Source organism: Sphaerodactylus townsendi, linkage group LG14, assembly GCF_021028975.2.
Source record: "Sphaerodactylus townsendi isolate TG3544 linkage group LG14, MPM_Stown_v2.3, whole genome shotgun sequence".
Taxonomy (NCBI): Eukaryota; Metazoa; Chordata; class Lepidosauria; order Squamata; family Sphaerodactylidae; genus Sphaerodactylus; species Sphaerodactylus townsendi.
Genome location: NC_059438.1, coordinates 25,214,511 through 25,241,819, shown reverse-complemented (window position 1 = coordinate 25,241,819; position 27,309 = coordinate 25,214,511). Strand labels below are relative to the sequence as shown.

The 27,309-nt window shown below is 57.5% G+C and overlaps 2 protein-coding genes across 4 annotated transcripts; one reads left to right on the top strand and one right to left on the bottom strand.

Annotated features, from left to right (window-relative positions):
* Positions 1-1,396: 1,396 nt before the first annotated feature.
* Positions 1,397-23,387, bottom strand: LOC125443217 (B-cadherin-like). Of its 2 annotated transcripts, XM_048515170.1 has the most exons (16): positions 23,227-23,387; positions 22,979-23,093; positions 18,631-18,842; positions 16,913-17,059; positions 16,348-16,503; positions 16,010-16,154; positions 15,057-15,232; positions 12,111-12,239; positions 10,911-11,096; positions 8,824-9,068; positions 6,981-7,123; positions 5,947-6,171; positions 4,893-5,111; positions 4,437-4,567; positions 3,191-3,337; positions 1,397-2,166 (listed from the first exon to the last, which is right to left on the bottom strand). In XM_048515170.1, exons 1-16 carry the CDS (start codon positions 23,275-23,277, stop codon positions 1,957-1,959), a joined length of 2,637 nt encoding a protein of 878 aa, XP_048371127.1. In that variant the 5' UTR covers positions 23,278-23,387; the 3' UTR covers positions 1,397-1,956. The 2 variants fall into 2 exon arrangements, with proteins under 2 accessions (XP_048371127.1, XP_048371128.1); XM_048515171.1 differs by lacking the exons at positions 22,979-23,093; positions 23,227-23,387 and adding an exon at positions 22,410-22,595.
* A 2,220-nt stretch (positions 23,388-25,607) lies between these two features.
* Positions 25,608-27,260, top strand: LOC125443220 (5-hydroxyisourate hydrolase-like). Of its 2 annotated transcripts, none has more exons than XM_048515179.1 (4): positions 25,608-25,905; positions 26,231-26,361; positions 26,449-26,572; positions 27,038-27,260. In XM_048515179.1, exons 1-4 carry the CDS (start codon positions 25,867-25,869, stop codon positions 27,125-27,127), a joined length of 384 nt encoding a protein of 127 aa, XP_048371136.1. In that variant the 5' UTR covers positions 25,608-25,866; the 3' UTR covers positions 27,128-27,260. The 2 variants fall into 2 exon arrangements, with proteins under 2 accessions (XP_048371136.1, XP_048371135.1); XM_048515178.1 differs by having other exon boundaries at positions 25,647-25,905; positions 26,434-26,572.
* Positions 27,261-27,309: the final 49 nt, after the last annotated feature.

The window sequence follows — 27,309 nt, the reverse complement described above, 5'->3', positions numbered from 1 at the left end:
GGGTGACCTTGGGCTAGTCACAGCTTCTCGGAGCTCTCTCAGCCCCACCCACCTCACAGGGTGTTTGTTGTGAGGGCGGAAGGGCAAGGAGATTGTCAGCCCCTTTGAGTCTCCTGCAGGAGAGAAAAGGGGGATATAAATCCAAACTCTTCTTCTTCTACCGCCCTTGCCTCCGACTCCAGCAGGGATCCTGGCAAACATAGTACTTAGCTCTGCAGAAAATGCACGGCACGTAACGGATGCCAAGCATATGATGTGCTCGTGAGCAGGCCTGGGCCGAAGCACGGATCTGGGAAATGCCTGTGCAAAGCCCCCTTTCTGGACCCCCACCTTCCTGCAGGAGTTTAAGCAGTGGGTGACATAATCACAGGTCAGGCCCAGCTGGTGCCAAAGGATTACGGAGCAGCTGCTACCTCCGAGAGGGCCGCAGCCTGTGGCTTCTCGGACCATGGGAGTGGGGGCATTTCCGTTGCTTACCTTTGCCCAGGCTTGGGAAAGTTCTGCCCTTGGCTGCCTGGTTTCGCTTCAGCGAAGCAGATGGGGGAGGGCTGGTCTCTTGCTGCTGCCCAGCCGTGCTGGGATGAGCTCTGGGCAGAGGAAAGCCAGGCCCGAATACCAGCTTAGGCTGTTCTGCAAGAACGAACAAATCCTCCCCCTCCAAAGCTGCTCCAGGCAGAGAGAGGCTTTAAGGACTCTCTCTGGCCTTCCTTGCAGGTGCAACACAAAGACCAGGTCCTAGGGCCATGGTGGCGAACCTTTGGCACTCCAGATGTTATGGACTACAATTCCCATCAGATGTTATGGACTACAATTCCCATCAACGGAGCTGAGCGAGGGAGCTTCGGAGCTGCTGCCTTCATAGTCGAACACCAGCAGCGATGGGAATTGTAGTCCATAACATCTGGAGTGCCAAAGGTTCGCCACCACTGTCCTAGGGTTACTCGTTCAGGATCAAGAAATTCCCGGAGGCTTAGGGAGAAACCTCAGTGGGACACAACGTCATAAAGTCCACCCGACAAAGTAGCCGTTTTCTCCAGGGGATCAGAAGTCTCTCTCTCTCTCGTACGGAAATCAGCTGTAATTCCAGGAGGACTCCAGGCCCCGCCTGGAGGTTGGCAACTGTACATCAGCACCTCCCCTTTTTGCCGCATGGGGCGTTGCAACAGAGCTTCTGTTTGTTTTCTGCAGGATTCAGAGTTGCAAGCCCTTTTGCGAGGTAGCAGCACAAGTCGCCCACTGGAGACCCACCTGCCTGCCAGCCACAGCAGCTGGAACTGGGACCCCCGAGCTAGAGGCTCCTGCTCACCCCATAACCACGTTCCAGCGGCTGATCTCCCAGCCCTGCTTGGTCTAGCAACCCTGCTCAGGGTGAACACACGCTCAGAGCACACCAGAATTAAAAAAAGAAAAGTCTTTATTAAATCTTTTACACCCTGATTCTCCAGTTCTTTAGGTTATCACCCAGCCTACTTCCTACACAGTACAAAAAAAGACCTATGAACAATTAAAATATTTTTATAACAGAGGCAAACCATTTCCAGGGGGGCTGCCAGGATTTGTGGGGCTGAGCAAATGGGAGGGGAATGGGTGGGCAGCTAGAGGAGTCTTGGCAGGACAGCCCCCGGACTTCCCAGCCCCCCACCCCCCCGGACTTATCCTTGCATCTTGCACAGAGCGGCTGGACCAACCCAGGCGGTGAGAGCCAGGCAGTCTCTTGGGGTCTCTCCAGAGGCACTTGGGCAGGGTCGGTGTGCTAGAAGGCTGCTCAAGGTAGCACCGAGGGCACGAACTGTCTTGGGAACAGGAGGCAGGCTCAGCAGTCGTGTGGAGCCAGGAGGGGCCGTGCAGAAGATTTGGCTGGCTGCAGAGATGGCACCCTGCCCTGAACGAGGAGGGGTGGGCGCAGCCGGGACCTCTCGGCCTCTTCCTCCTCCGCAGGGGATCCACGTGCCCACCTCAGTCCTCCACTCCTCCCCCATACATGTCGGCCAGCTTCTTGAACCGGCCCCCCCACTCATTCAAGTAGTCATAATCTTGGTCTCGATCCGAACTGGAGGACTCAACGGAGCTGAGCGAGGGAGCTTCGGAGCCGCTGCCTTCGTAGTCGAACACCAGCAGCGAGTCGTAGGGGGGAGCCGTGGGGTCCGTGTCGGCTGCCTTCAGGTTCTGTAGCCAAAAAGGGAAGCTTGAGAATAGTGGCTTTTCCAATGAGCAGGGGTGGGGGGGCATGGGGAGGAGGGGGAGAGCAGCGGGCAATGTGGGCAGCAGCTCAGCCACCCCTGCGGGCCAGGACACCTCTAAGCCTGGGAACGCAGGCCGGACTGCCAACCAGGGCCTGCCCTTGATGTGCAGGTTAACCTGCCTCCCCCCCCCCCGGACTGTCCACTCCAGCTGTTGGCGGTTTCATTTCCCAGAGCCCAGGAGGCTGGAGCTCCATTTCTCCACATGGTTCAGGTTCTCCAGCGGAGCTCCCTCAGTGAAAGCTTGCAGGGGCAGAGCAAGAAGAATGCCAGTGCCCCCCCCCAAGGGTGCAGCTGGATGCCCCCCGTCAGCAGCCACAGAAGCGACCGGCATTCCCAGATGGGCCAAGCAGAGAGGGCAGTGAGAGGTCTGGTCCCTCCCCGCAGAAATCGGATAAATCCCCCCTCCTCAAATTGAACCCTTTCCTGGCACCAGACTGCATATCTTCCATTCTAATGTTCTTGCTTATGATGGGAAGGGAGTGTTTTTATAAAGCAGGCAGTGTGGCTTTTCATGCGTTTGAACATTGAATCTTTTTCCTTTTTCAGATCCTCTGAAGATGCTGCCAGCCACAGATGCAGGCGAAACGTCAGGAGAGAATGCTGCTAGAACACGGCCATACAGCCCGGAAACCACACAGCACCCCAGTGATTCCGGCCGTGAAAGCCTTCGACAATACTTTTTCCTAGTTGCTCTGGACAGTCTGTTAACATGAGTCAGACGGAACAGACCCCCACCCCCACCCCCACCCCCACACACACACTGTTGCTGAGCCAGGGCTGCACTACAGAGCCTGGGCTGTAAAGTCCGCTGGAGAGGATTTCCGCTTGAATCCAGCGGAAGGTGCCCAGATTGCAGGCAGCAGAGCAGGGAAAGATGCTGACCTTCTGCAGCAAAGGTGGGACCTGGACTCACAGGTTGTTTGGGCCCCGTGTCTATTTCACCTTACCTCATGGATAAAACTGCCAATTTCCTCTGGGTTTGTGGGGCGCGGGTGGTACTGAGGAGCTGGCAGGAGAGTAGGCGCCACGTCGTTCCGGAGAATGACTTCTGGACGGGCATCCAGGCCTCTGTGCAGCTGGCTGAGGTCATAATCCTTTGGGGGGGAGAGAGCGGCCATAAGTGGAAAATGTCCCTTGTGGGCCTGCAAGGCTGGCTGACCCAATCCGTGGGGCCGCATGCGCCAAGCACCGAGCTCAGCACCTCCACTGCAGGCCGGCCAGCCCACCGGTGCAGCCCAGAACTCGAGATGGCACAGGTGGAAGGAGCTGCATTGTGGAGCGAGACCACCCGGGAAAGGAATCCAGAGACTGGCGGGGGGGGGGGGGGACAGGAGAACTTGCTGGGCCCAGAGGCAGCCCCCCTTCTGCCCTTTTTCTCCCTCTTGCCCAGAGGTGGGATCCAGCAGGTTCTCACCAGTTCCCGAGAGTGGGTTACTAATTATCTGTGTGTGCCGAGAGGGGGTTACTAATTGGGTCTGCTTTTCCGTTAGAAATTCCATTAGGTCCAAAAATCATAAAGTCCTGTTGTTTCCTATGTGGCTGGTTAGTGAAGGTAGAAAATGGGAGATAATTCTCCCTGTTGGGCTTACTGTAAAACATGTTTTTAGAAATATAGGTAAAAGTTCCTCCTTGATTAAGGAAAGCATCCCCTTCTTTTGATTTCTAGAAACAAAATTAAAGTATTTGAAAGTATTAAGTATTTAATAGGCAGCCAATTAGAGGAGAAGTAGTTGTTTCTGCTGGCAGCAGACGATAGGACTTGCCAGGAATGAGTTTAAATTATGGACAGAAAGATACCAGCTGGAAATTAGGAACTTTTTTTTTACAGTAAAAGTTTTTTTACAGTAACAGAGAACACTGACGCCCGGCCACTTCTCGTGCACAGCCCAGCCTATAATATTGGCGCTATGTCACTGTTTGGATCCAGCAATGCACTCATGGGAACTCTGTTACATTGCAATTTCCCTTGGATCCTCCCACTCATCGTTTTGCTGGTTAGCAAGGGGTCAAAGGGAGAGGGTGGCTATGTGGGGCACCTCCCTGTCCAGGTCAGTGCCACAGAGGGAAGGAAACCAGGGGGGGTGGAGAAGAGCCCCCTCCCGGGCCCGTTGTGCAGGGAGCGGTGGAGGGCTGCCCCTCCTCCCCAAGCAAGAGCTGGCAGTGCCCTTGACCCCCGTGCCAGGCGGCACCCACCTGGTCCTCCTCCCCTCCTCCCTCTTCGCCATAGTAGAAGATGTTGTCTCTGGTGTCTTCTTCCGGGAGCAGCAGCGGTTCCTTCACTGCCTTCCTCCTCTGCACAAACAGCAGCAGCAGCAAAAGGAGGACTGGAAGAGACGAGAGAGGCTCAGGGGGCAGCCGGGTGGAAGGGAGCCCCTTTCATTCCCCTTCCCGGAGGGGGCATTCTCTGCCCAGCAGTCTGAGTCTGGGCAGAAAGGAGGGCCAAACTGACAGCACTGAAGATCAGCAGGGAGACACGAGGAACGGCAGTCCTTTGGAAGGGGCTCTCACCCGTTATCTGGGCAGCCCCCCACCCAAAATCATCTTGGTGTTTGTGCCTGAATGCACCTGTAACTAGCCCCCCCCTCCCCACACAGTCAGGGGTTCCGCCACCCCACTGCCCCGTCCTGTCCCCCCTTCCCGGACACTCACTCAGCAGAGCCAAAATGGCCCCCAGGATGGCCAAGATTGCAGGAGCGCCAATGGCAGCCACCCGCCTCTCCGGGCACTGGTCCACCGGCCCCTCGCATTCACACACGGTGGCTCTGAGGACGGCCAGCTGGGCCCGGCCCTGGTTATCGAAGAGCTGGAGGTAAACGCTGTAGATGTCCTGCTCCAAGGGCCGCAGCAGCTCCAGCAGCGCCACCTCCCCTGCAACACAGCCGGGGCCTCCGTGTCAGGAGGAGGAGGAGATGCGCCACGGGGGTAGAGAGATCCTGCCCTCACCACACTAGACGGCAGAGACCACCCCCACCCCCCTGCTCCCTCCAACTATCCAGCGGAAGGCTTCCTGGTCTCCACGCCAGGGTGCAGCCAAGAACCACCCCGCAAAGGGCATTTTGAGAGGGCGTGGCTGTGGAGCTCAATGCGGCCCTGCATCTGCAACAGGAAGAGCTGCGTTCCAGGCCTCTGGAGGAGAACATGCCAAGTTCAAGGCAGTAGGCAGGCAAGCCCATCAATGCGGGGGGGGGGGGGGTTCTGGTGGCAGCCAGAAAAGGGAGGGGGTCAGAAGAAGAAGAGGAAGAGTTTGGATGTATATCCCCCCTTTCTCTCCTGCAGGAGACTCAAAGGGGCTGACAATCTCCTTGCCCTTCCCCCCTCACAACAAACACCCCGTGAGGTGGGTGGGGCTGAGAGAGCTCCGAGAAGCTGTGACTAGCCCAAAGTCACCCAGCTGGCGTGTGTGGGCATGCACATGCTAATCTGAATTCCCCAGATAAGCCTCCACAGCTCAGGCAGCAGAGTGGAGAATCAAGCCCGGTTCCTCCAGATTAGATACACGAGCTCTTAACCTCCTACGCCACTGCTGCTCTCCATGACTCCTCTGAAGGGGCCAAGTGCACTCAGGCAGGGATGGACCTCTGGTACAGTCATGCCTTGAGAGGCAGCCAAAAGAACAGCACAGCCCTGCCCACTGGCAGAGGGGAAGGGGCACTGCGGGCAACGAGGCACGTGCCACAGAAGGCCGCCTGCAGGCACCGCCCACCTTTGGCATCCATCTTCACAGCCCAGTTGTCATCAGAGCCGTTGGTGAGCTTTGCGTGGAAAGGGGAGGTGTTGGGCGGCTGGTCCTTGTCCCGGATGGGCAGAGACTGTCTCTCGGGGTTCCGGTTGCAGACCGTGACCTCCTGGCGGTCGAGTTCAGGGCTGTTGTCGTTCACGTCCAGCAAAGTCAGCAGGAGGGTGCCCGTCCCCGTGGCTGGAGGGCTGCCTGTTTGGGGGAAAGAGAGAAAGGAGCTGGAAGGATCCTCACGGTTACTGCCAAGACCCCCGGGCACGAAGGGCAGCGCTTCAGCCTGCTGCAGGGTCGCACCTCCCTGGCCTCGAACCTGAGGCGGCCCATCGTGTCCTGTTCTCAACCAGAGCTCAGAAGGAAATGCCCAAAACGGGCACATTGCGCCAGCTCTGTGTTTCTCTCATCCACTTTGAGTACCCAGACTGCACATGACTTGTTAGTCAAGTAAGAGACACTTAATTGTGACAATGAACGCTCTGACTTCCTTGGCTTAGATGAGTTTCTTGCTCTGGGCGTTGAAGAGCGTGATGCGGTGCTCAGAAAAGACACAGTGCTGAGAAGCCAGACAGACTTTCATCTCTGGCTCCCTCAATCCAAGGGGCTGCCCCACCTCTCCTCTGTGACCCACCCTTCCCATCAGAGGTCTAATGGTGGTGGGGAAGAGAAGGGGGGGGCTCTACCAGCCAGCCCTCTGGCTACCCCCCCAGCTACAAGAAGGTGGAGGACCCTTTGGCCCTTTACTCAGTGACAGCCAAGGGAACCCCCCCCCTCCCCCAAGAGTGTGGTCTCTGAGAGACTTGGAGAGGACAGAAGGAAGTTTATCTCCCCCTCCTTAACCAGACTGCAAAGTGGTTCCTTGTGATGTGCCCGCAAGGGAGGGCAGCTCAGCAGCCATGTGCCTCTCACATGGGTGGTGACGCTCTGCCCAAGAATGAGGCTTTTGATTCCCACCCCTGTGGAGGACAGCAAACCCCCCCCCCCCCACGCCCGGCCCCAGCCCCTACCATCATCCACGGCCAACACAACGGCTTCGTAGGTGTTGTTCTTCACATGGTGGGACTCCCGGTCCAAGGGGGCCCTGGTTGTGATGAGGGCACTTTCAGGGTGGATCGCCAGCCAGCCTGCCCGGTCGTGATCCATGAAGTACCTGGAAGGAAGCGAGACACTTAAGAACATAAGAACAAGCCAGCTGGATCAGACCAAAGTCCATCTAGTCCAGCTCTCTGCTACTCACAGTGGCCCACCAGGTGCCTTTGGGAGCTCACGTGCAGGAGGTGAAAGCAACGGCCTTCTGCGGCTGCTGCTGCTCCCGAGCACCTGGTCTGCTAAGGCATTTGCAATCTCAGATCAAGGAGGGTCAAGATTGGTAGCCATAGATCGACTTCTCCTCCATAAATCTGTCCAAGCCCCTTTTAAAGCTATCCAGGTTAGTGGCCATCACCCCCTCCTGTGGCAGCATATTCCAAACACCAATCACACGTTGCGTGAAGAAGTGTTTCCTTTTATTAGTTCTAATTCTTCCCCCCAGCATTTTCAATGAATGCCCCCTGGTTCTAGTATTGTGAGAAAGAGAGAAAAATTTCTCTCTGTCAACATTTTCTACCCCATGCATAATTTTGTAGACTTCAATCATATCCCCCCTCAGCCGCCTCCTCTCCAAACTAAAGAGTCCCAAAGAGACACTTAAGCCCCAGAGAAGACCACGAGAGGGAGATGGGCACTGGCCCCCTGCAGCCAGAAGCCCCCGCAGGGATGCCCCCACCAGTGTACAAATGGACATTTTGAAGGGATGAGGGCGCAGCCTTCCTGAGCTTGTACCCTTCCAAAATGCGGGGGGGGGGGGGAGTTGTTTGTGGCAAGCCAGAAAGGCCAGACCCACCCTTCCTCCTCACCCAGCCCACCCCGCCTCCTCTTCCCAGCGTGCGCAACTATTTGCTGGTTTGAGCCGTGAGGAAATGCAAAACATTTTCCCCAGAATTTTGGCGCATTGCAAAGCTCTCTGGGATGGCAACCCAGCGGTTTCACACAGGCTTTGTGCACAAACCCCGGAGCTCCAGCAAGGGCATCTCAAGGTCTGGACAGGGCGGGTGATGCAGAGGGCAGTGGGGATCCGTGACCACCTCAGGCAACTGTCCTGGATGACGCAGATCAGGTCATGCACCCCCCCCACCCACCCCAACTGCTTTTTGCCTGGCCCTCAGCACCCACCAAGGTGACCGCCAGCTCAGCAACACCTTCTGTTGTCGAGGGCGCTGCTCAGCCTCCCCCTTCTCTTTCCCTGAGGCTGGGCCCACAACACTCCCCTCGCTGGCCAGGCGGTGAAGTGTCCAGAAAGGGGGCTGGGACTGAGGGAGCAGCTAAGAGTCCTCTTTCATTCAACTAACTCCTGGATCGACTGCAGGTGAGGTCGCGAAACTCAATCCCGTGACACTCTCCAGTCCTGCCCCATTTGCGTCTTCTAAGCCAGTCCATTAAGAGATCATATTACACCCCCCCTGCCCACCCCACTCAGCACCTTTGCAGCCCGTTCCTCAGGATTTAACACCGAGTGATGAAGGGCAATCCGGAAGGTGGGATGTTGAGCAGCTCCTGCCCCCGTGAATGACCCGCAAAAGCATGAATGATTTCACAAATGATACCCCAGTGAGAGAGGGAAGGGAGGGAGGGAGGGGAGGGAGGGAGGGGTGGCATGCAAGGGAGGGGGAGGGGCCCCGGCACCTGGACATGGCCCACCCACCCTAGAGAAGGCAGGGGGAGGGAGGGGTGGCCTGCAAGGGTTAGGGTTTCTCTTCTAGAAAGCAGCTTGCTGCATGCACCCACCCAACAGCCGCAGGACAACTGACGCACCTGATCTTCTGTGACTGCCTGTGGTCTGGGTCCTGCGCCGTGTACACCGTGACTCTGTGCCCCAGGGGGACGTCCTCTGAGACCTCTGCCGTCCTGACTGCAGGATTAAAGACAGGTGCCTCGTTCAAATCCCTCACGTCGATGGTGACCGTTGCCAGGGACGTGGAGAGCTTCACGGCAAAGGGCACTTGGTTGGTGACGGCAACCTGCAGCACAAACTGATCCCTCGATTCAAAGTCCAAGCCCTGGAGCGGACAGGAAAGAAGCAAAGCTCAGACACGAGGATCTGCCTCGGCTGCTGCTCTCCAAAGCATCCACGAGAGAGACTGGACTGAGGCTGCAGCAGCATCCTTGGGGGTTCAAGAGGAAAGGGCCCCCGCCAGTGGTGGGATTCAAATAATTTAACAACTAAGAACATAAGAACATGCCAGCTGGATCAGACCAGAGTCCATCTAGTCCAGCTCTCTGCTACTCACAGTGGCCCACCAGGTGCCTTTGGGAGCTCACGTGCAGGAGGTGAAAGCAATGGCCTTCTCTGCTGCTGCTCCCAAGCACCTGGTCTGCTAAGGCATTTGCAACCTCAGATCAAGGAGGATCAAGATTGGGAGCCATAGATCGACTTCTCCTCCATAAATCTGTCCAAGCCCCTTTTAAAGCTTTCCAGGTTAGTAGCCATCACCACCTCCTGTGGCAGCATATTCCAAACACCAATCACATGTTGTGTGAAGAAGTGTTTCCTTTTATTAGTCTTAATTCTTCCCCCCAGCATTTTCAATGTATGCCCCCTGGTTCTAGTATTGTGAGAAAGAGAGAAAAAATTCTCTTTGTCAACATTTTCTACCCCACGCATAATTTTATAGACTTCAATCATATCCCCCCTCAAGACGTCTCCTCTCCAAACTAAAGAGTCCCAAACGCTGCAGCCTCTCCTCATAAGGACGGTGCTCCAGTCCCTCAATCTGGTTGTTTACAAGAACCATTTTAACAACCAGTTCTGCCGAAGTGGTGCAAACCGGCTAAATCCCACCACTGTCCCCTGCGCCTCTCGGGGAACCCAGTTGCTTCCTAAGACTGAGACGGTTGCCGCCAGGTGCTTGTAGCAGCCTTGCCCTGCCCTGCCCCGCCCTGTTCTCATGACAGACTCTCCTTCTCCAATTACCCCCGGCAGATCCCTCTTTCAGTAATGCAGTCATTAAACACATTATATTGTTTGTGCATCTTTGGCTAATAGAATATGTTCATCCGAGATCCAGCCTCAACGACGACACTAAAAATGAGGGATGCTCTTCCAGTACCTGCGTTCATATCCCCGCAACAAGAACAGGACAACGAGGGCATCTGCTGAATAGCTGAGTGGAGCTGCTACGAACCAGCACCGGCCCACGGGGGTCGGCCACTCTCACCCCCACCCTGCCACGACTCAGTCAACCGTTTGGAGGGTTTGCTGGTAGCAACTCCAGTGTGCCCATGTAGTTTGGGGCACAGGGGTGGAAAATTACATGGGCCCACACAAGATGGAGCAAGAGACAGCCACCATTGCAGACGTCAAACCAAAGAATTTATCTCCTGGCACAACTGTGTTAACGAAGGAAGACGCAGCTCAAGGAGCACTCTGCTCTTCAGCACACAGTTTCTGAAGTTAATGGAAAACAAACCCAATGGGTATTCCAGCTCAAATTCCCGGCTTGATAGAGCAGGCTGTGGTCTAAAAAATGCTGCTTTTATCGGAAGATTAACCTCAATGTTCCGCCCCCTGATATCTGCAACTCAAGAGCAGGATAGTTTCAGGAGGGCAGCTGGAGGAGGACTAGATTTGAGTCCAGGAGCACCTTAGAGACCAACAAGGTTCTTGAGGTAAAAGCTTTCAAGAGTCCGGTATTAACGAGCAAGAAATGCGAAGCTGCAAAGGAAGCCCAGGAGCTCCTCGGCAGTACCCCACTGGGAGTTATTTTGTCTCCAGCAAGAGCTCCCTTGGATGGCTGTCTTGCAACTTGTATGCGGGAAAGGGAGAAATATTTCCCCGTTAACAGCGTTCGCCAGCTCAACGCCAGCACCTCACTTCGCCCTTCCACCAGCCCAGCACTTACTTTGGCCGTTTCCACAACACCTTCGTTGCTCTCTGAGTCAGTGGACACGCGGAAGAAGCCCCCTTCGTTGCCGCGCACAATTTCATACACAGCCCGCCACGCAGCTGAGCCAGGCTCGTCCAGGTCTGCCACAGACAGTCGAAGGACCTCTGCATCAGCCTCATTCTCTGCCACTTCTGCCCTGTACTGCAAAGAGCACAATCACCCCAGAGGCATTTATTTTAAGATTTACATACAACACACAGTGCATTTCCCATCAGGGAAGAGTCCTGCTGAGACACACAACTGACGGCACTACGAAACGGCACTCTTAAGGTCCCCCACACACCACAAAATCAGCAGTGAGGGATCAGCACAAGAACACGTGGCAAGATTGTACACAACTCACCCAGTCAGGGAGGCAGAAGGGGGGACGTGAAAGAAGGCGGTTATCCCTTTGGGAGGGGGCAGAAATCAACTCTTGCTTTCCTGCTCCACACCTACCCAGCCCCTTGGAGGGGCCCTTGCCCTTGCCCATCCCCAACCCACACCCGGCAAGCACAGCTCTGTGTAATGCCTTGGCCACACAGCCCCAGGTGGCCAAGAGTCACAGACCCACCTGGGCCTAGACTGCCAGAGGAGACCCCCGGGGCAATGGCAGCTGGAGGGAGAAAGTCGATTGTCGGTCTTCAACTGTCTACACTAAAAAATATCCACCCTCGATCAGAGGTGGGATCCAGCAGGTTCTCACAGGTTCCCGAGAGTAGGTTACTAATTATTTGTGTGTGCCGAGAGGGGGTTACTAATTGGTGATTTTGTCACGTGATTTTTGCCTTAGTTACGCCCCTCCTCTCAGCAGTAGCGTGCAGAACTTGAAGCAGTCTAGCAGGAGGTGCACTGGCGTGCGTGGCAGCCTGTGCCTGCGTGAATTCGTTTCCCGCCGAAGGACTGGGGCAGCAGCTGCGTCCTTGCCACAGCCCCGCCCAGGAATGCCCCGCCCCCAGAATGCCTGGCTACGCCCCTGTCATGCCCCGCCCAGCCCCATTGGCGCTACGCCACAGTTTGAATCCCACCACCATGGGAACCTGTTACTAAAATTTTTGGATCCCACCACTGCCCTCAATCCCTTACCAGCTTTGTTAAGGCTGCCTTGAAATGTCATTGTCAGAAGCAGTCCCCTCCCCTCCTCCCCCAATGCACCAAAGGAAGATGGGCCGTTACCACTGAGGGGCTGAACAGGGGGGCGTTATCATTGGAGTCCTCAATTTCTATCACTGCAGATGCTGTGGTGGTCAGCCCTTTGCCGTCCAAGTCAGCAGCTTGTAAGACGAGTGTGTAGTCCCTCACTCTCTGGAAGAGAGACAAAGAGATTCCAGTTAGCCTGACGGACAGGGGGCATTCTAGGCAACCCCGCTTCCCGTGGACAAACCTGAGTTTGGCGGGCCACCCTCCCCCACCATGACTGGCAATTTGGGCATTTGGGGTTATTTTTTCGGCCTGCAGATGATTTTGCTGGGGTTGCACCATGATTTCAGGGTACCATCCAGAGATTGTCCGATGGATATTTTGAGACCCAACAGGATGTTTGTTCAGGAGCAAAGTTATGGACTCCCCAAAGGGGGTGCCCCATTGTTTTCAATGGGAGCTAACCTGAGATGGGGGCTACCCATTTGAGGGACAACCTCCTGAACATAACCTCTACCAAAATTTGGGTGGCATCATAAGAATAGCTAACAGTTGTTACCCTGAAATTTTGGTGTCACTAGCTGTAAAAATACATCCCTTCCAGGCACCCCAAAAAATTTTAAGCCTGGAAGATTCGTTTTGCAGTGACTTTGCTCCACTGCAGCTAATGAGGAATTTCTGAGGCAGGCTGCACATTTTTGAAGATAGAGGCACCAGACTTCTTCAAGGGTGGCTCCAGGAGTGGCATCCTAAGCATTGCATCCAGGCTTAGAGACCTTTGCTTCTGTCCTATGCGGGCCCCCAAAGGCTTATTTTGAGCTCTCTGCACATGAAGCCTGCTGGGTGAGTTCTTCAGAACTTCCTCACCCACCCCCCAAAGCAAAGCTCCCACCAAGCTTGGATGCTATTACTCAAGGCCCTATGCCAAAAATGTGGGGTCACTGCCACACACTCAGAAATTCCCCAGAACCGCCCCACCCAAGCTCCAGATGATGGGGATAGCCTTGTGGTGGTAATATTTTTCCCACCATAGGACTTCAATGGGGCTTTCTGCCCAGCTTGTAGGAACAGGAGGCACTGTGGTAGTGGCCTTGGCAGCCATGGGTTGCTGAGGACCCCTGAAAGGAACCAGCCAACTTTGCTAAAGTTTGCCTGTGATGGCCGAATGCTGTAGTTCACCTTCAACTCGGTGCCCACAGCATTTTCCTCTTCCCACACACATTTTAGCAAATTTGGCTGGTTCCTTTCAGGAGACTCACACCAGCAGCCCTAGTACAGGAAATGCCCCCACTCAGAGCAACATCCCTACCACAGTGCCTCCTGTTGAAACCTCTACCACAGAGCCATCTGGGCATAACAGATAGCCCCATTGAAGTCTATGGTGGGGAAAGTAATTTTTCCCACCACAGAACTTGCTGGAAGAGCCTGGCAAATTTGGGGAATTTCTGAGTGTGTAAGCTGGCTGCACATTTTTGAAGATAGAGGCACCAGACTTTCAAGGTGGCTCCAAGAGACCTTGAGTAATAGCATCCAAGCTGAGAGAGTTCTGGGGAGAACTCAGCCCACAGGCTTTCATGTGCAGGAGCACCTTTGGGGGCCCCATAAAATCGAACCCCCATAAGCAAAAGTCTCCAAACCTGGATGCAATTAGCAGGATGCCCTCCTGAGCCACCCTGAAAGTCTGGTGCCTCTATCCTCAAAAATGTGCAGCCTGCCTACACACTCTGAAATGCCCCATCGGTTACAATGGAGCAAAGTCACTGCAAAACAAAGAATCTTGGGCAAATTTTTTGGTGCCTTGTAAGCGGTAAAGATTTTATTAGTGCTAGTGACCCCAAAATTTCAGGGTATCATCTGTTATCACTTAGTGATGCCACCCGCTATGTTCAGGGAGGACTAAAGTTATTGTCCCTCAAATCAGGTTAGCTCCCATTGAAAACAATGGGGATGGGGGCACCCCCTTTGGGGGTCCATAACTTTGCTTCCCCTGAACCAAACATCACCAAATTTGGGTGGTATCATCAGGACAGTCTCTGGGTGGTACCCCGAAATTTTGGTGCCGCTAGCCTTAAAAATGCGCCCCCTGCAGGCCGGAACGTGAAAAAAACACTTTAAAATGTAAAAAACATACAAACGTGACCAAATGGGGGGCGCCCGGGGACAAAGGGTACCCCATGTCCCTAGGTAGGAACGCCACTGCTGACGGATGAGCAGGCAGGAGGTCCAGTGAGGGCAAGAATGAGGTTTCCACACAGCCCCCAGCAGAGCTCACAATTCGCCAATCCCGGGGGCTCTCATCAGCACAAGAGACCCCCCCCCCATCTGCCCCTCCAAGCCAAAGCAGACTCGCAAGCCTCAGTAACAGGAAGACACAAACACGTGCATAAAACAGCTTTCTACCAACCTTTGATCTTGTCTCCTCTGATAGGCAGTGGCTCCCCAGGGAGAACCCCTTGAACTCAGGACTCTAGGACTGAGCACAGCCATGCCCGCTGCGGGAAGGTGCGGCTAGCATCGGGTGGCCCTGAAGCCGCCTCAGGGTAGCAACACCCAGAATTTGCGAGCCAACTAGCACTTTAGGGACGCAGCTGGGTCAGCTGTTTGAACACCTCTATCCTGCCTCTCCCTGTGGTTTGGAGCAGCTTGTAATAAATCAGCAGTTTATACGAACACACTCTCGTTCTACAGCCACTCGACAAGATTCACAGCTTCATTTAAGCAAGGGCCCCTGGGCACAAGCCGTCTCCCAGCAGACTCCAGCTCCTTTTGAGCCCAATGACCCTCTTACAAGCTTGGAAAAAGCAACCGGGAGGAGGCAGCAGGTGGCTCAGAAGGCGTCTGCCCAAGGAGAAGGGCACAGGAAGCATTGGCCAGCTGATCCAAGTTGGCAAGAGGGTGCCTATTGCGGGCAGCCACCTAGGAGCAGACTGTGCCTCTCTCCTTCAGCACAGAAGAAATCTTCCCCGCCCCCGGGCGTCTCACCTCTCTGTCCAGGCCACTGGCAATCACACTGATGACGCCGGTCTCTCTGTTGATGGCAAACATTTGCTTCTCAGGCTCGCCAGGCACTTGGCTCAGGATGGAGTAGGCAACCACCCCATTGTAGGACTCCACGCCATCATCAGCATCCGTGGCTGTGACCTGCATCACGGAGGTCCCTGCGGGGAGAGGCAAAGGCAATGCGTGATGCAGGCCCAGTCGGATTCCTGGCCCATTCAGCCTACATTGGCTGCTGTGGCCGGCAACAGCACTTGTCAGAATCTGTGGGCCGCCCAGCCCAGCTAGCAGAGGACTCTCAGGGGCCAGGAAAACCCGAAAATTTAGCAAGCCAAATGTGTGCTCTGCCCAGAGCAACGGCTCCTCCCAAGCGCAGAGAAGCTCTGATGACCTCCTTCGCCTCTTCAGCTCTGGTTTTTCTGCTCCAACCATGGAATGCTATGCAATTACTTTCCTGACCAAGAGCCACAGAAAATTTCTTCAGCTCTCTCTGAACTGCCTTCTCATGCCTCACAGACCAGGTGCTTTTCCCAAGAAGTTTTGGCCTAACCTGCCAGGGTGTCGTTGAAGGAAACATCAACATTTCCTTGGCTATGGGACTTGGACAAAAGGCCTGAGAAAAGCTCCTCAGCTACCATGAGGGAAGATGGAGCTAAAAGGCCTCTGGCCATGGCCACCTCTGAGAATGGACCAACAGGTACTTCCAAGACACTAAGCTGGAAGAGCACCTTCACTTACCTGGAAGCACTGATTGAAAGGGTACGAAAATCCACACCTGAGCAACCCAATTGTAAGGGGGGGGCACACATTTCACTAACGTCCCCCACAGCACACCAGAAAGTAAATCCTAATTGTTTCCAGAGACACCAAATGGAGGTGGGGGTGTCTTTCTAGTTTCTCTCCACTCCCGTTCTCCTATTCTCCACCCTCCGCCTTACCTGGTGTTGCTCCTTCCAAGACGGACCCTCGGAAGACCTCCTGGGTGAACTGGGGCCGGTTGTCGTTTTGGTCAGTGACTGTGATGATTATGTCCATCGGTTCCTCCACAGGCTTTCCGTTCTCAGACACAGCATGCGAGAAAAGCTACGGAGGACAAAGGCCAACATGGACAGAGCTCGTACAGCCGGGAAACCTTCCCCCCCCCCCCACCTCAACCCTGGCTCGGGACAGAGCGCCTCCCCCATTGGGTCCCAAGCAAAACGGAGGCACAGCCTGCAGCACACGCCACCTTCGCCAGCACCTGCTCAAGAGACCCCAAGAGGGAGCAGCCACATACGTGGTATTTGTCAATGGCTTCTCTGTCCAACGGCTGGGTCACTTTCATACAGCCCGTCTCTTTCTCAATGGTGAAGACTCCCTCGGGCGGCATGTCCGCCCCCTGCCCAGTGATGCTGTAGAAAATCGTGCCGACTTTGACCCTGTTGGACATGATCTGAAGCCAGGAAACCAAAACAGGCAGAAGTTACCTTTGGGCAGGTAAAGCTGTCTCCTCTCCCAGCATCCACGAGGTCCACGTGTCCCTCCCGTGTCTCTTCCTGGGCTCTGGCAGGAACAGTTTTCCCTGGACCCTACCCCGCCTCCTTGCCAATGGGAGGGGCAGAACTGAGAGCAGTTGGCAGGCCATGCAAAGGCTCCCCCACTAAGCCACGATACCCCTCCCCTTTACACAGTGCAGAGGAGTTGCCTCTGCCAGACCCTTTGGCTGCTCCTTCAGCAGAGAAAGAGGGTCTGTTGTTTTGCAACACACACACACACCCCCCCCCGAAGACATGCAGGCCCAACCATCTCTGCATGGAAGCAGCAGCCACTCCCAGACGGGGCCTCTCAAGACATGGCTGTACCTGGACCAGCTTCTTGGGGAAGGGGCCCCTCTCGTTCTCAGGGACTCTGATGGGCGGGATGACCCAATCCCTCTTCTGCCGCTTCAGGCCAGACCCAGCGGCTGGAAACCTCCGCAACTCCGTCTGATTGGCAGGATCAGACTCCCCCTGCAAAAGAAGAGGAAGAGTTGGATTTATGTCCCCACTTTCTGTCCTGTAAAGAGACTCAAAAGGGCTTACAAACTCCTCTCCCTGTGAGGTGGGTGGGACTGAGAGAGCTCCAAAGAACTGTGACTAGCCCAAGGTCACCCAGCTGGCACGTGTTGGAGTGCACAAGCTAATCTGGTTCACCAGATAAAGCCTCCACAGCTCTAGTAGCAGAGAGAGGACTCAAACCCAGTTCTCCAGATTAGAGTGCACCTGCTCTTAGCCACGACACCAGGCTGGCTCTCTAAGGTCAGAGTTTTCCACGGGGGCAAGAATCTCACAGACCTGCTCCCCTGTCCGTACCCAGCACTCAAGTCCTGCTGAGCACCACTGCTTGAAACAGAGGAAGAGAACCACTCGGGAACTGCTGGACGGACGCCAGGCCACGCAGGTCTCCAGCATCCACACAGTGGTCCCTAGCCTTAGCAACGGCCTGTGGAGACATTCCCCACCCAGCCCCCAGCCCCACCCCCGCAAAACATCAGGATCCAGTTTTGGCAACAGGCCTCCGGCACAAACAGTTCTCAGACAAGCCGCGGCTGAGACCATAACAAAGGGGCCGGGAGTTCCTGGTTCTCATGATAAAACTGCAATGGAGCAACTTTAGCCAAAACACCACCGAACCAGCCTGCAGAGAGGGCTTGTTCTTCCCCAGCCCTGAAATCCCCCCCCCCCCGCTGGAGATTTAGACTAGGAGCCATTTGTTTGAAGCTTCCAAGGCCAGTGGCTGAGAAAGCTTCCATGAGACGCCACCCCAGGGCTGGAATTCCCACTGGCCCACACTCCTCAGGCCACGCCCAAGGCCAGAAATTGGCAGGCTGGCCCAGCACAAGCACTTCTGAATACCAGGGACGCTGCGGGGGGGGGGGGATCCCCACATTAGGCAGGGGCTGTATTTTGAGACAAAGACAGCCCCCAGTGTTACAGAGCGGCAAAGGGGGTACTTGCAAATCCGCTCATGATGAAGCAGAAGCACATTAGGAGATTTTTTGGAGGGGGGGGCAGATGAAAAATGTCTTGAAAAGAAAAAAAAACCCCAAACCAGGGGCTGCTGATACACTGAGGGATTCCTGGCTGAATGAGAAATCATAACCAGGCAGACTCGGGAGTTCCTTGTTTTCCTCTATTAACAACTACAAACTGGCGTTGAAATGCATTTTAATTTGACGGCCCAGAAGCCTTTCGCAGCTGGCAGTCGGCGCTGCCAATTCACACAGGGCTGCAGTTCTCTCTGCGCTGCAAAAGTTCTCTGGGGACCAGGGCTGCCCTGGCGCTCTGTTGCTGGGGATCCCTGGAGGAAGTCCCAGCAGCCCCGCTCCAAAGGCCGGGGTGGCCAGAGCTATCTTTGCCACAGGAAGAACCCTCCCCTGGCTCTGGGCAGAGGGAGCCCCTCCCCAGAGAGGTGTTTCCAACCTGCAGGGGAACAGCCCGCCCCGTGAGCATGGTTTCCACCACAACAGCCTGCTGAGGCACAAAGGTTGCCATGACGCCCGTGTTCCCCGGAGGGCTGGCAGGTGCTCTCTACCCATTACCTGTGGAGAATGAGGGCCTTTGTTCCTCACAGTCACCAGGGCCGAGGATTTGGGGCCCGCGGAATCCCAGGCATGCACCACGAAGGTCCTCTCCTCCCCACGAAGCTTTGTGTGGTGCTTCACCAAGACCGTGCCATCCGCCAGCACTCTGAAGTTGGCATCCTCGGTGCTGTACCGTGCCAACTTCCATCCCGCGCAGCCTTCAAACTGGACTGGAGGAGGGGGAAGAGGCAGGGCCGTTATTAACACGAGGCCTGGATCCCAGCCTGGCAGGGAACGGCTCCAAACAACCACTTATGAAGGAGGCAAGAGAGGCCCCCTCCCGGCCCCTTAACCAGACAGTGCTCAGTTTTGCTGGGAGCCGCCGTCTGCAGCTCAAAGTCCACTTTATTTAAGCCCTCCTGAGTCTAAGCCATCATTATCTGGACGAGCCATCCTCCGACCTGCCTCGGCTCATGTGTGAACAAGTTCCCCAAATGAGGGGCCGCCGCTTGGAGAAGGGAAGATTGGAATGTGTCTCTGATAAGGAATCCGCCAGGAAACCTTAGCCCTTGACTTGCCAGTGCAGATAGCATCTTGCGAGGGGAGGGGGTTTGTTTGTCTTTAAGGAGGGGGGGGGAGGACTCTGTGTACACTCACTAAGTGGGCCCTTGAACTGCTTCCAGAGGGGAGAGAGCAGGAGAAATCCTGGCCCAGGCAGGCATCTCTATTGGGCAAGGCAGCCAGGCTAAGCTTAACCACACTCTGGGCAATCCTTGTCCCCACTCAGGACTCCTGCCAGCCACACGGGGCTCCCTGGTGCCTCCCTTGCAGTCTCCATTTTTCCAAAGCCAGCAGCAACCCTCAGGCTCTGCTGCCTCCCCAAACTTGACACGGGGCAGGTGAGCCCCAGCCCTCTGCAGCAGGACGGTAGAACGTCAGACGAAGAGCCAGGCTCAGAGCTCCCCTTTGACACGGAAGGCTGCCGAGTGATCTTGGGACTGCCCTTCCCTCCCTCCCTCCCTCCCTCGCTGCCCAAGGCCCCTTGCAGGGCTGCTGTGAGGCTGAAGTGGAGGGTGGGGAACACATGAGCCCCTCGGAGAGACAGTGAAGTAAATAAATGCCAGCCATGAGCAGGCTGAGAATGGCAGCAGCAGCCTGACCAACAATGGCACACGCCAGCAAAAAATGCAGAGGAACATCTGGAAGTCCCTCTCTGGCCAATCGTCAGAAGCCATCTCGAGCTAGACCGAAACATAAACAAGTGTCCCAAATGGACACACGCGGCACACGGTCTTCGGGGCTTAAGCTGGCGCCCTACAAAAGCAAACCCCTCTTGCTCCGTTTAGCCCTGACTGGTAACCTGCTCTTGGGTCCACAACGAGCCCACCCAGTAAAGGCTTACACCAAGGGCGGGGGGGATGCTCCACAGATCAGCAGCATGACCGGAAGCTGGCTGAACAGGTGGGCCAGTTCCCAGAAGATGCCAGTCTCTGCTAAGCTGGTTTCCTGGTTCCACTGTGCACAAGAGACTGGTGCCATCTTGCTACTTCAGCTTCAACCAAGACCATGCATATGGGCACCTGCAAATGGGCTCCTTGCAGGCCCCACCCTCTGACACATCCCCTCCCCCAGTTTGGGCAACAAGGACAAGCCACCCTCCGGCACCACATCGGGGAGACACGTCATCCTACAGACTCCTCTGCGCCAGACTGGGATGCTTGACCTTTGCTCTGGCCTCCACCGGACCTGCCCACTAGCTCACAGGTGGGCAAATCTAACACCCCACCCCAGCCCCTCTGCTGGTTTTAGCACCGTGACGAATGCAGCTATCCCGTAGAACACAGGTGTCAACCTTGCGGCCCTCCAGATGTTATGGACTACAGTTCCCATTATCCCCTGCCAGCATGATGCTGGCAAGGGATGATGGGAACTGTAGTCCATAACATCTGGAGGGCTGCGAGGTTGACACCTATGCCCTAGAAGGCCCAACAAACCCTCCTCCGCATCACTTCATCAGAAACAGCACAGAATCCAGACCAGCAAGCAGAACAATGCCTTAGCAGACCAGGTGCTCAGGAGCAGCAGCAGCCGCAGAAGGCCGTTGCTTTCATCTCCTGCACATGAGCTCCCAAAGGCACCTGGTGGGCCACTGTGAGTAGCAGAGTCCTGGACTAGATGGACTCTGGTCTGATCCAGCTGGCTTGTTCTTATGTTCTTATGTTAACAGAAAAGTAAGAGCCCGGAAAAGCCACAGCAAGTCAGAAGCAGGCCGAAAAGGGGGGGGGGGGGATTGAAGCAAGATTTTTAATGGGCCAGAGGACAGTTGGGAGACTTTCACTGAGTTGGGTTCAGGAGTTCCGCTGCAGGATCCAGGCACCCGTCTGGCAAGGCGTCTTTGGCACAAAAGATTCCTCATCGGCCAGCAGATGACTCCCTGCGACCCACAAACCCACCAGAGCTGGTTGCGGTTGGGGCAGGCAAGGGGTGCTCAGACCCCCCCCCCCAGTCACAAGAAAGCTCTTCCCAGCAGCTCCAGCTGGCCCTCCCCCAGCTGGCAGGACCTGTCTCTGCGGAGTTATCCACCCCTCCCCCCACCCCTCCCTTCCAGCCAGCGCGTAGATTTCCAAGCGCCCCACATCAAGCAAGGAAGGCTCTGCTGAGGTCAAAGCTGCCGCCGATGGCTCATCACTTAATGGGATCTTCTAAGTGCCACAACAGCCGCTAGCAGAACTCAGTGGAGGAGCCATTACTGGAAAAGGCTTCCTCCTGTCCAAGAGCTGGGGCCAAGGCCTCCTTCCTTCCTTCCCTGCTCTCAATGCACAACGGAGGACGCAGAAGTGGCCTCGAAAGAGCTCCCATCACGGGCCGGCCACAGAGCTCCCTTCTGGCCCTGGACAAGGACGCAGCCCCTGGAGCAACTCTTTCTTCCTCGGCCAGGAGGAGGTCAGCCAGCAACTCCCCACCACAGACCAGGCCCTGGAGGGACAGTCCAGCCCCACTGAACAACATAGGTGTGGCTGCTCTCTTGTCTCCTAGCAGGGTCTGCCCCCCCAACCAGAGAAGAACAGGTCCCTTGGGGGGTGGGGGCAATCTGCTCTGCTCCCCACTCCCACCCCAAGGGGGATTGAGCTATTTCTGGCCCAATGGAGAATCTTGCCTGTGTGGCATGCCTGGCTAGTCCAGACCGTCCACACAGCCCGGGCTGCAGTGTGCACACCCCTGCCCCCTCCCCAGCAAAGCCTGAGGGGGAGCCACAATCCCAGAAATCCCTCCACTGCAGTAGATTGGCCACAAAAGAGCTGGGAAAGGCTCAGCGCCACCCCACCCCGCCTTTGATCTAGAGGCACTCAGCAGGCAGAGAATGGCCCTGCCCTCCAGAAAGTGCCCCAGGATAGCTCTTGGGCTGACACACCTAGGAAGTGGGAGTGCCAGAAGACTCACTCAGCCCCCCTCCCCCCCAGCCAATGGGGCAGGAAGTCCGGAGGATTCTGACGAAGGATGCCAGGATTTGAACGGGGTTTGGCGCCCGGCCAGAGGGCTACGGCTGGGTGAGCAGCAGGAGGGCACTTTCAGACTCAGGCAGGCCGGTCAAACGAGGGCAGCTCCAGCTCCATCAGGGGCACTGCCTGGGCACAGCGGGGCACCCAGGCCACAGGGTGGGGCAGGTGGGGGGCAAAGAGTGGGGCTGAGGCGCGTGTATCAAGGAGGGCAGGGGCGGGCGAGTTTCCCAGCTGGCACCTGCAGTTAAGCGGATCCCAGCTCCTGGCAGGGCTGCGAGCGAAGGGAGGCGAACCCACCTGTGTCCTGCAGGCCACCCATATGCCTCTGTTCCGTGGGGGTGAAGAAGGGGCACTGATGGCCACGAGGATGCCAGTCCAGCCCCGGAGACGGAAGGAAGGGCTATAACCCCCAAGCAAGGCAGGCCAGTGGCCAATCCATTCCTCTCCGCCAACGCACGAAGGGGGGGTCGGGGGGGCGCGCGCTGGAATGCGGGAGCCGCCCAGCTCCGCTCAACTCCAGGCCCAGCAACAGAAACCTTCCCGCAGCCAGCAAGGACCGCCGAAGGGCCGCCCGGCAGAAGAGGAGGGACCCCCGCCCGGGGAAGGCGGAGCGAAGCGGGCGCCCCTCTGACGGCGCCGGGCAAAAGGGCAGGGATGGGGACCGCTCGGACGCCCACGAGGCCGAGGAGGGTAGCGGGCGCCCCCCCCCCCCGCGCAAAGCCTCTGCCCCGAGGAGGCGGCGGCGGCAGAGAGAGACCCCCGGCAGCCCCGCGCCATCAGCCAGGCAACCAGGCCGGCCGGCCATGCGGCGCCCCGCGGAAGAAGCCCCGATCGGCGCCCCCCCATGCCCCGCCCACGCCGTTCACCTTGGCCCAGCACTTGGCCCCGAAGAAGGTCTCCGTGCGCCACCTCGAAGGCGCAGCAGCCCGCGGCGAAGTCGGCCACGCAGGGGGGCGGGGGGGTCCCGCGCGAAGCAGCCACCTGCGGCGGAGAGAGACACCCCCGGGGTGAAAAGGAGGCGAAGGGAGATCTGCTGCCTGTCCCGCCCCCATCCCTCCCTCCGGCCCGAAAAGGGAGAGACCCGCCGCGCCGTCGGGGCAGCTGCTCCGCTCACCTGGAGCCAGAGGAGGAGGAGGAGGACGCAGCGACCCGGCCGGAGCCCCATGGCCGCCACCCCGGGCACTGTAGGAGAAGCCTCTGGCCGGCCGGCTGACTGGCTCGCGGGTTGTGGCGCTCCGGACTCCCCGCCGCTCCTGGTCCGCTGAGCCCCGCCCCGCCCCGCCGGCGCCTTTAAAGGGGCCGCGCCAGGTGAGGCGGCTCTGGTGGGCGGGACTCCCTCCGGGTCCCACCCCGCAGCGCCCACCCCCCCTTCTGGCCCGGCCGGTCCCTTCCCGGCTGCCCGTCAGAACTCCTCCTCCTCCTCCTCCTCGGGGACTCCTTCGCCGACCGGCCCGACGGCGCGTCCCTGCAAGGGGGGCCAAGGCCTGGCTGGCCGCTCCCGGCCCTTCCCCACGGGACGCGGCGCCAGGCTCCGGGCAACCATCTCCGGCCACCGGTGGCGCTGGCGGGGAGGGTCTTCCAGCGTGGGACGAGGACCAGGGCTCCGCGGAGCCAGGCAGACAGGCTCCTCGGTGGCTTTGGCCGTGCGTTTAGCCTGGCCGGGAGGAGGCTCGGCGGAGCGGGGAGCCTGCCAGCCCTCCCCCGCGGAGGAACCCCCTGCCACGCTGGGTGCCCCGGGCAGGACAGGCCGCCTTCCCCTCCTGCCACGCCGGTGGAGCCGGTTGGCGCGTCCCTGCCAAAAAGCAGAGCAGGGCGACTGACACCCTCCCCTCCTGTCCGGCCGGGTCTGCGGCTGCCGGGCCTTGGCCCCCCCTTGCAGGGACGCGCCGTCAAGGCGCCCCCTTCCCCCCCCCCCCGCATGTCGGGCTCCCCGAGCGGGCCTTCTGGGAGGGGGAAGGAGGTGCCGCCAGAATCGGGGCTGCAAACAGCCGGGCAAATTGCGCACAGCCCAGGGCCCAACCCGACCCCCGGGCCCGCTGAAGCGGCAGCGGGGGTGGGGGGGGGGGGGGCAGGAAGGGCAGCCACGCCGCGGCGGGCCCCGGAATCTACCCGCAGCAGGTGTCGGAGCCCCAAAGCAGCCACCGGCCGTGGAGCGGGGAATTCAGGGCCAGGCAAAGCCGAGGCGAGGAGCAGCAGCAGCAGCAGCAGGGGGGGAGCACACCCCCACGCTGCCCGGTGTCCACCGCTACGAGCTGCCCCTTTGTGCGGTGCTGCAGCGCCCTCTCCTGGCGGGCCCGGCGCAGCGCTCCTCCCTCCCGGCGACCCCAGAGACGGGGCTTGCTTTCCCACCACCTGAGTAACTAACTCTAAAGCCCCCACGTGGCAGAAAGTGAGCCCCCGCCCCCCACCCCCGCAGTCTCCTGCCCGTCCTCTTCTCAACACTCCTTGTTATCCGTTACCATCTGCACTGCTAAACTTAGCACTTTTTATAAAATAGCAGCATTTAAATCATCTGGACGGCGGTTGGCAAGACTTGGCTTTCTTCTAAAGTTGCACCTGCCATTTTCTGTCCTGTTCCTGGTTAGGGCAGGAAAGAAAACCTGGGGGGGTGTCTCCATCACTGTGATTTGGCAGCCCTTTCTACCACCAACAGGGTGGCTTATCATCAGCCTGTAGCTTTCTACCAGTAGCTGCCAATTTTCACTTAAACTTACCCAGTTGGGGGGGGGGGGGGCTGAGGGGTCTGACATCCCAGGCACCAAATGCAAGGGGCACATGGGGGCATATTTGGGCATATCTGCACCCCACCCCCACCCTCTGCCCACTCGCCACCCACCCACAACCCACTCACCATCCATGGGCCGCCACTTGCTGGTTCATCCACCCACTGGAGACGTAGACAACAGCACCCTTTCCTTCTGCCCGTCCCTTGGGTGCAATTTGTGGGGGGGGGCAGTTTCAGACACAGGCTTAATAAGTTTGATCAGTTTCTGTTAGCTGAGGTGTTTCACTCCAGATTCACTGGCCAACGGACATTCACGCCAGGTTCTACCGGGCTTGGTACATTTGCTTCAGTACTCTCACTCAGCCTCCCCTCAGATAGAAACCCCAAAACAAACATAAAACACTCCGTTTTGAGAACAATAAAACAAAACCCACTACTCCAGACTAACTTAGCATGCAGGAATTCTTCTTCCTTCTATTTGGGAGATCTATTCCTTGGAACGTGGTTGTTTTATACATTGCCCCTCAATTCCTCCCTGGTTGTGTGTGTGTGTGTGTGTCTGAATATATGTATATGTGTGTGTGTGTGGCCCCTCAATAACCCCACCACCAGGGCCCTTAGTCTGTGTACTATTTCCTTCCCACATGCAGCTCGCAGGGCTGGCAGCCGTCCAGCAAGCCAGATATTCACTCTCTGACTGTTGCTGCTGCTCTCCTTGGAGACTTTGTGTGTTCACACAGCAGGGGCAGGCATGGGGCTGTTCACACCAGGAACCTCAGCATCCAAACAGCCTATCAAATTGTTCTACACAGGGAGAGAGCACCCTCCCTGCCCGTGACATTAAGCTGTCTGCCCAATCAGAGTGCAGGGCTGTTACAACCAATCAGGTGGCTTTGCTGTTCCTGAGCCTGTTCCTGGAATGCCAGCCCTCCGGCCTTCAGACACACCTGCGCTTTTCAAAAGCTCCGCTGGTCTGTCGGCCACAGGTGCCAAAGAGGCAGGTCAGGAACACCCTCTGCGGCTTGAGGAATGGAGCAGCAACGGGACGGAGCACAACGGGACGGCCAAGTGAGACCAGGGGCAGGGGAGGAAAGCCAGGGGCAGGGAGAGCCCCCCTTCCTCAATAGGGAAGGGCAGAGAAGGGGTGAATTCGGGTGGGGGACCTCTGAAGCAGAAACACCGAATGGGCCGAGCAGCCTCAGCTGCCAGCCCTCTCCCCAAAGCCAAAGCTGCTAGCAGGCATCTCGAATAGCCCAGAGTGCACCCAGGATGACAAATGGTGGCAAAAAACCCCCTCCCCGGTCTCCCCCACCCCCTAAGAGCCCTGGCCCTGCTGATGGCGGCATCTTCCGCTGGGCAGGGGGCTCCATCTTGCTCTCCGCTCTGCTTCCAGTCTGCTGGCCCACAGGGTGGGCTGACAGTCCACACGATGAACGTTCTCAATGGTCTCCCAGCAAGTGGCATCGATGTGACCTTCTTCCGGCTCGAGGACTCTCCTCAGCCGTGGGTGCAGCTCACAAAGAGGTAAGCAGCAGAAGCCACGGCCGGGCCAGGCAGGGCGGCTGCAGGCACCACAAACGTTCGCTTCCATTCCAGCACCACGAATGCCAGCGGGCGCTCAGACCTGAGCAGCGCGATCCCCCGCAGGCTGGAGCCGGGCACCTACAAGCTGTGCTTCGAAACGGCAGCTTACTGGCAGCAGCAGGGCTACGCCAGCTTCTACCCCTACGTGGAAGTGAGTCTCCTTTCCCAAGAAAGCAGGGTGGGCGGCACGGAGAGCAGGCGGCGCGCCCCTCTGGCAGCTGCGCAACCTGCTGCCCTCTTGCTGGAGAGCCACGCCTCTGGAGGAGGGCTTCAACGTGGGGGGGGGGGAAAGGCCTTGGAACCGCACCCTGTGCTCTTCCTTCCTCAAATGCCCTGCTTTCCTTTGTGGAGGGCAGACACAGAAGCCTCCAGGTGGGGAGCGGGGAGGGCAAGGGATGAAGGAAGAGGCTGCAGGGCTGGGTGGGGAGCCAGGTGGCCCCTGTGTCTGGAGACAGCCGTGCCTGCCTGTGGGTGTCTCTGGGCCCTCGGCCAAGCCTCTCACCCCGGCAGCTGAAGAGACGGCAGGATCTGCCCTGAGGGGAGCTGCCAGCCCTGGCCTCTGCTTGGCTTGGCTCTGGCAGCTCAGGAGGCCCCTCCCTCCCCTTGCCTGCTCCAGGTCGTCTTCACCGTGACGGAAGCAGAACAGAAGGTGCACATCCCTCTGCTGCTCAGCCCCTTCTCCTACAGCACCTACCGGGGGAGCTAGCAGAAGAAGCGGAGCCGGGCCAGAGGCTGCCAGCAGCTCCACAGAGATAATAAAAGGCTGCTGTGAGCGCAAGTAGAAAGCCTTCCCGATTATTCCACAGGCACCAAGCCCTGGGCCTGCACACACACAAACCAGACACTCTCTGCTGAGGGGCTTGGCCACATGCAGGGACGGAACACTGT

Bases quoted from the DNA above. Each gene is read 5' to 3' on its own strand.
- LOC125443217 (XM_048515170.1), bottom strand. From the start codon at position 23,277: ATGGGGCTCCGGCCGGGTCGCTGCGTCCTCCTCCTCCTCCTCTGGCTC. The intron at 23,094-23,226 runs GTGAGCGGAGCA...TCTCCGCCGCAG, and splicing joins TCCTCCTCCTCTGGCTCCAG to GTGGCTGCTTCGCGCGGGAC. The intron at 17,060-18,630 runs GTAATGGGTAGA...CTTCTTTTGCAG, and splicing joins AAGGCCCTCATTCTCCACAG to GGGGAGTCTGATCCTGCCAA.
- LOC125443220 (XM_048515178.1), top strand. From the start codon at position 25,867: ATGGAGCAGCAACGGGACGGAGCACAACGGGACGGCCAA. The intron at 25,906-26,230 runs GTGAGACCAGGG...CTCTGCTTCCAG, and splicing joins GAGCACAACGGGACGGCCAA to TCTGCTGGCCCACAGGGTGG. The intron at 26,573-27,037 runs GTGAGTCTCCTT...TGCCTGCTCCAG, and splicing joins GCTTCTACCCCTACGTGGAA to GTCGTCTTCACCGTGACGGA.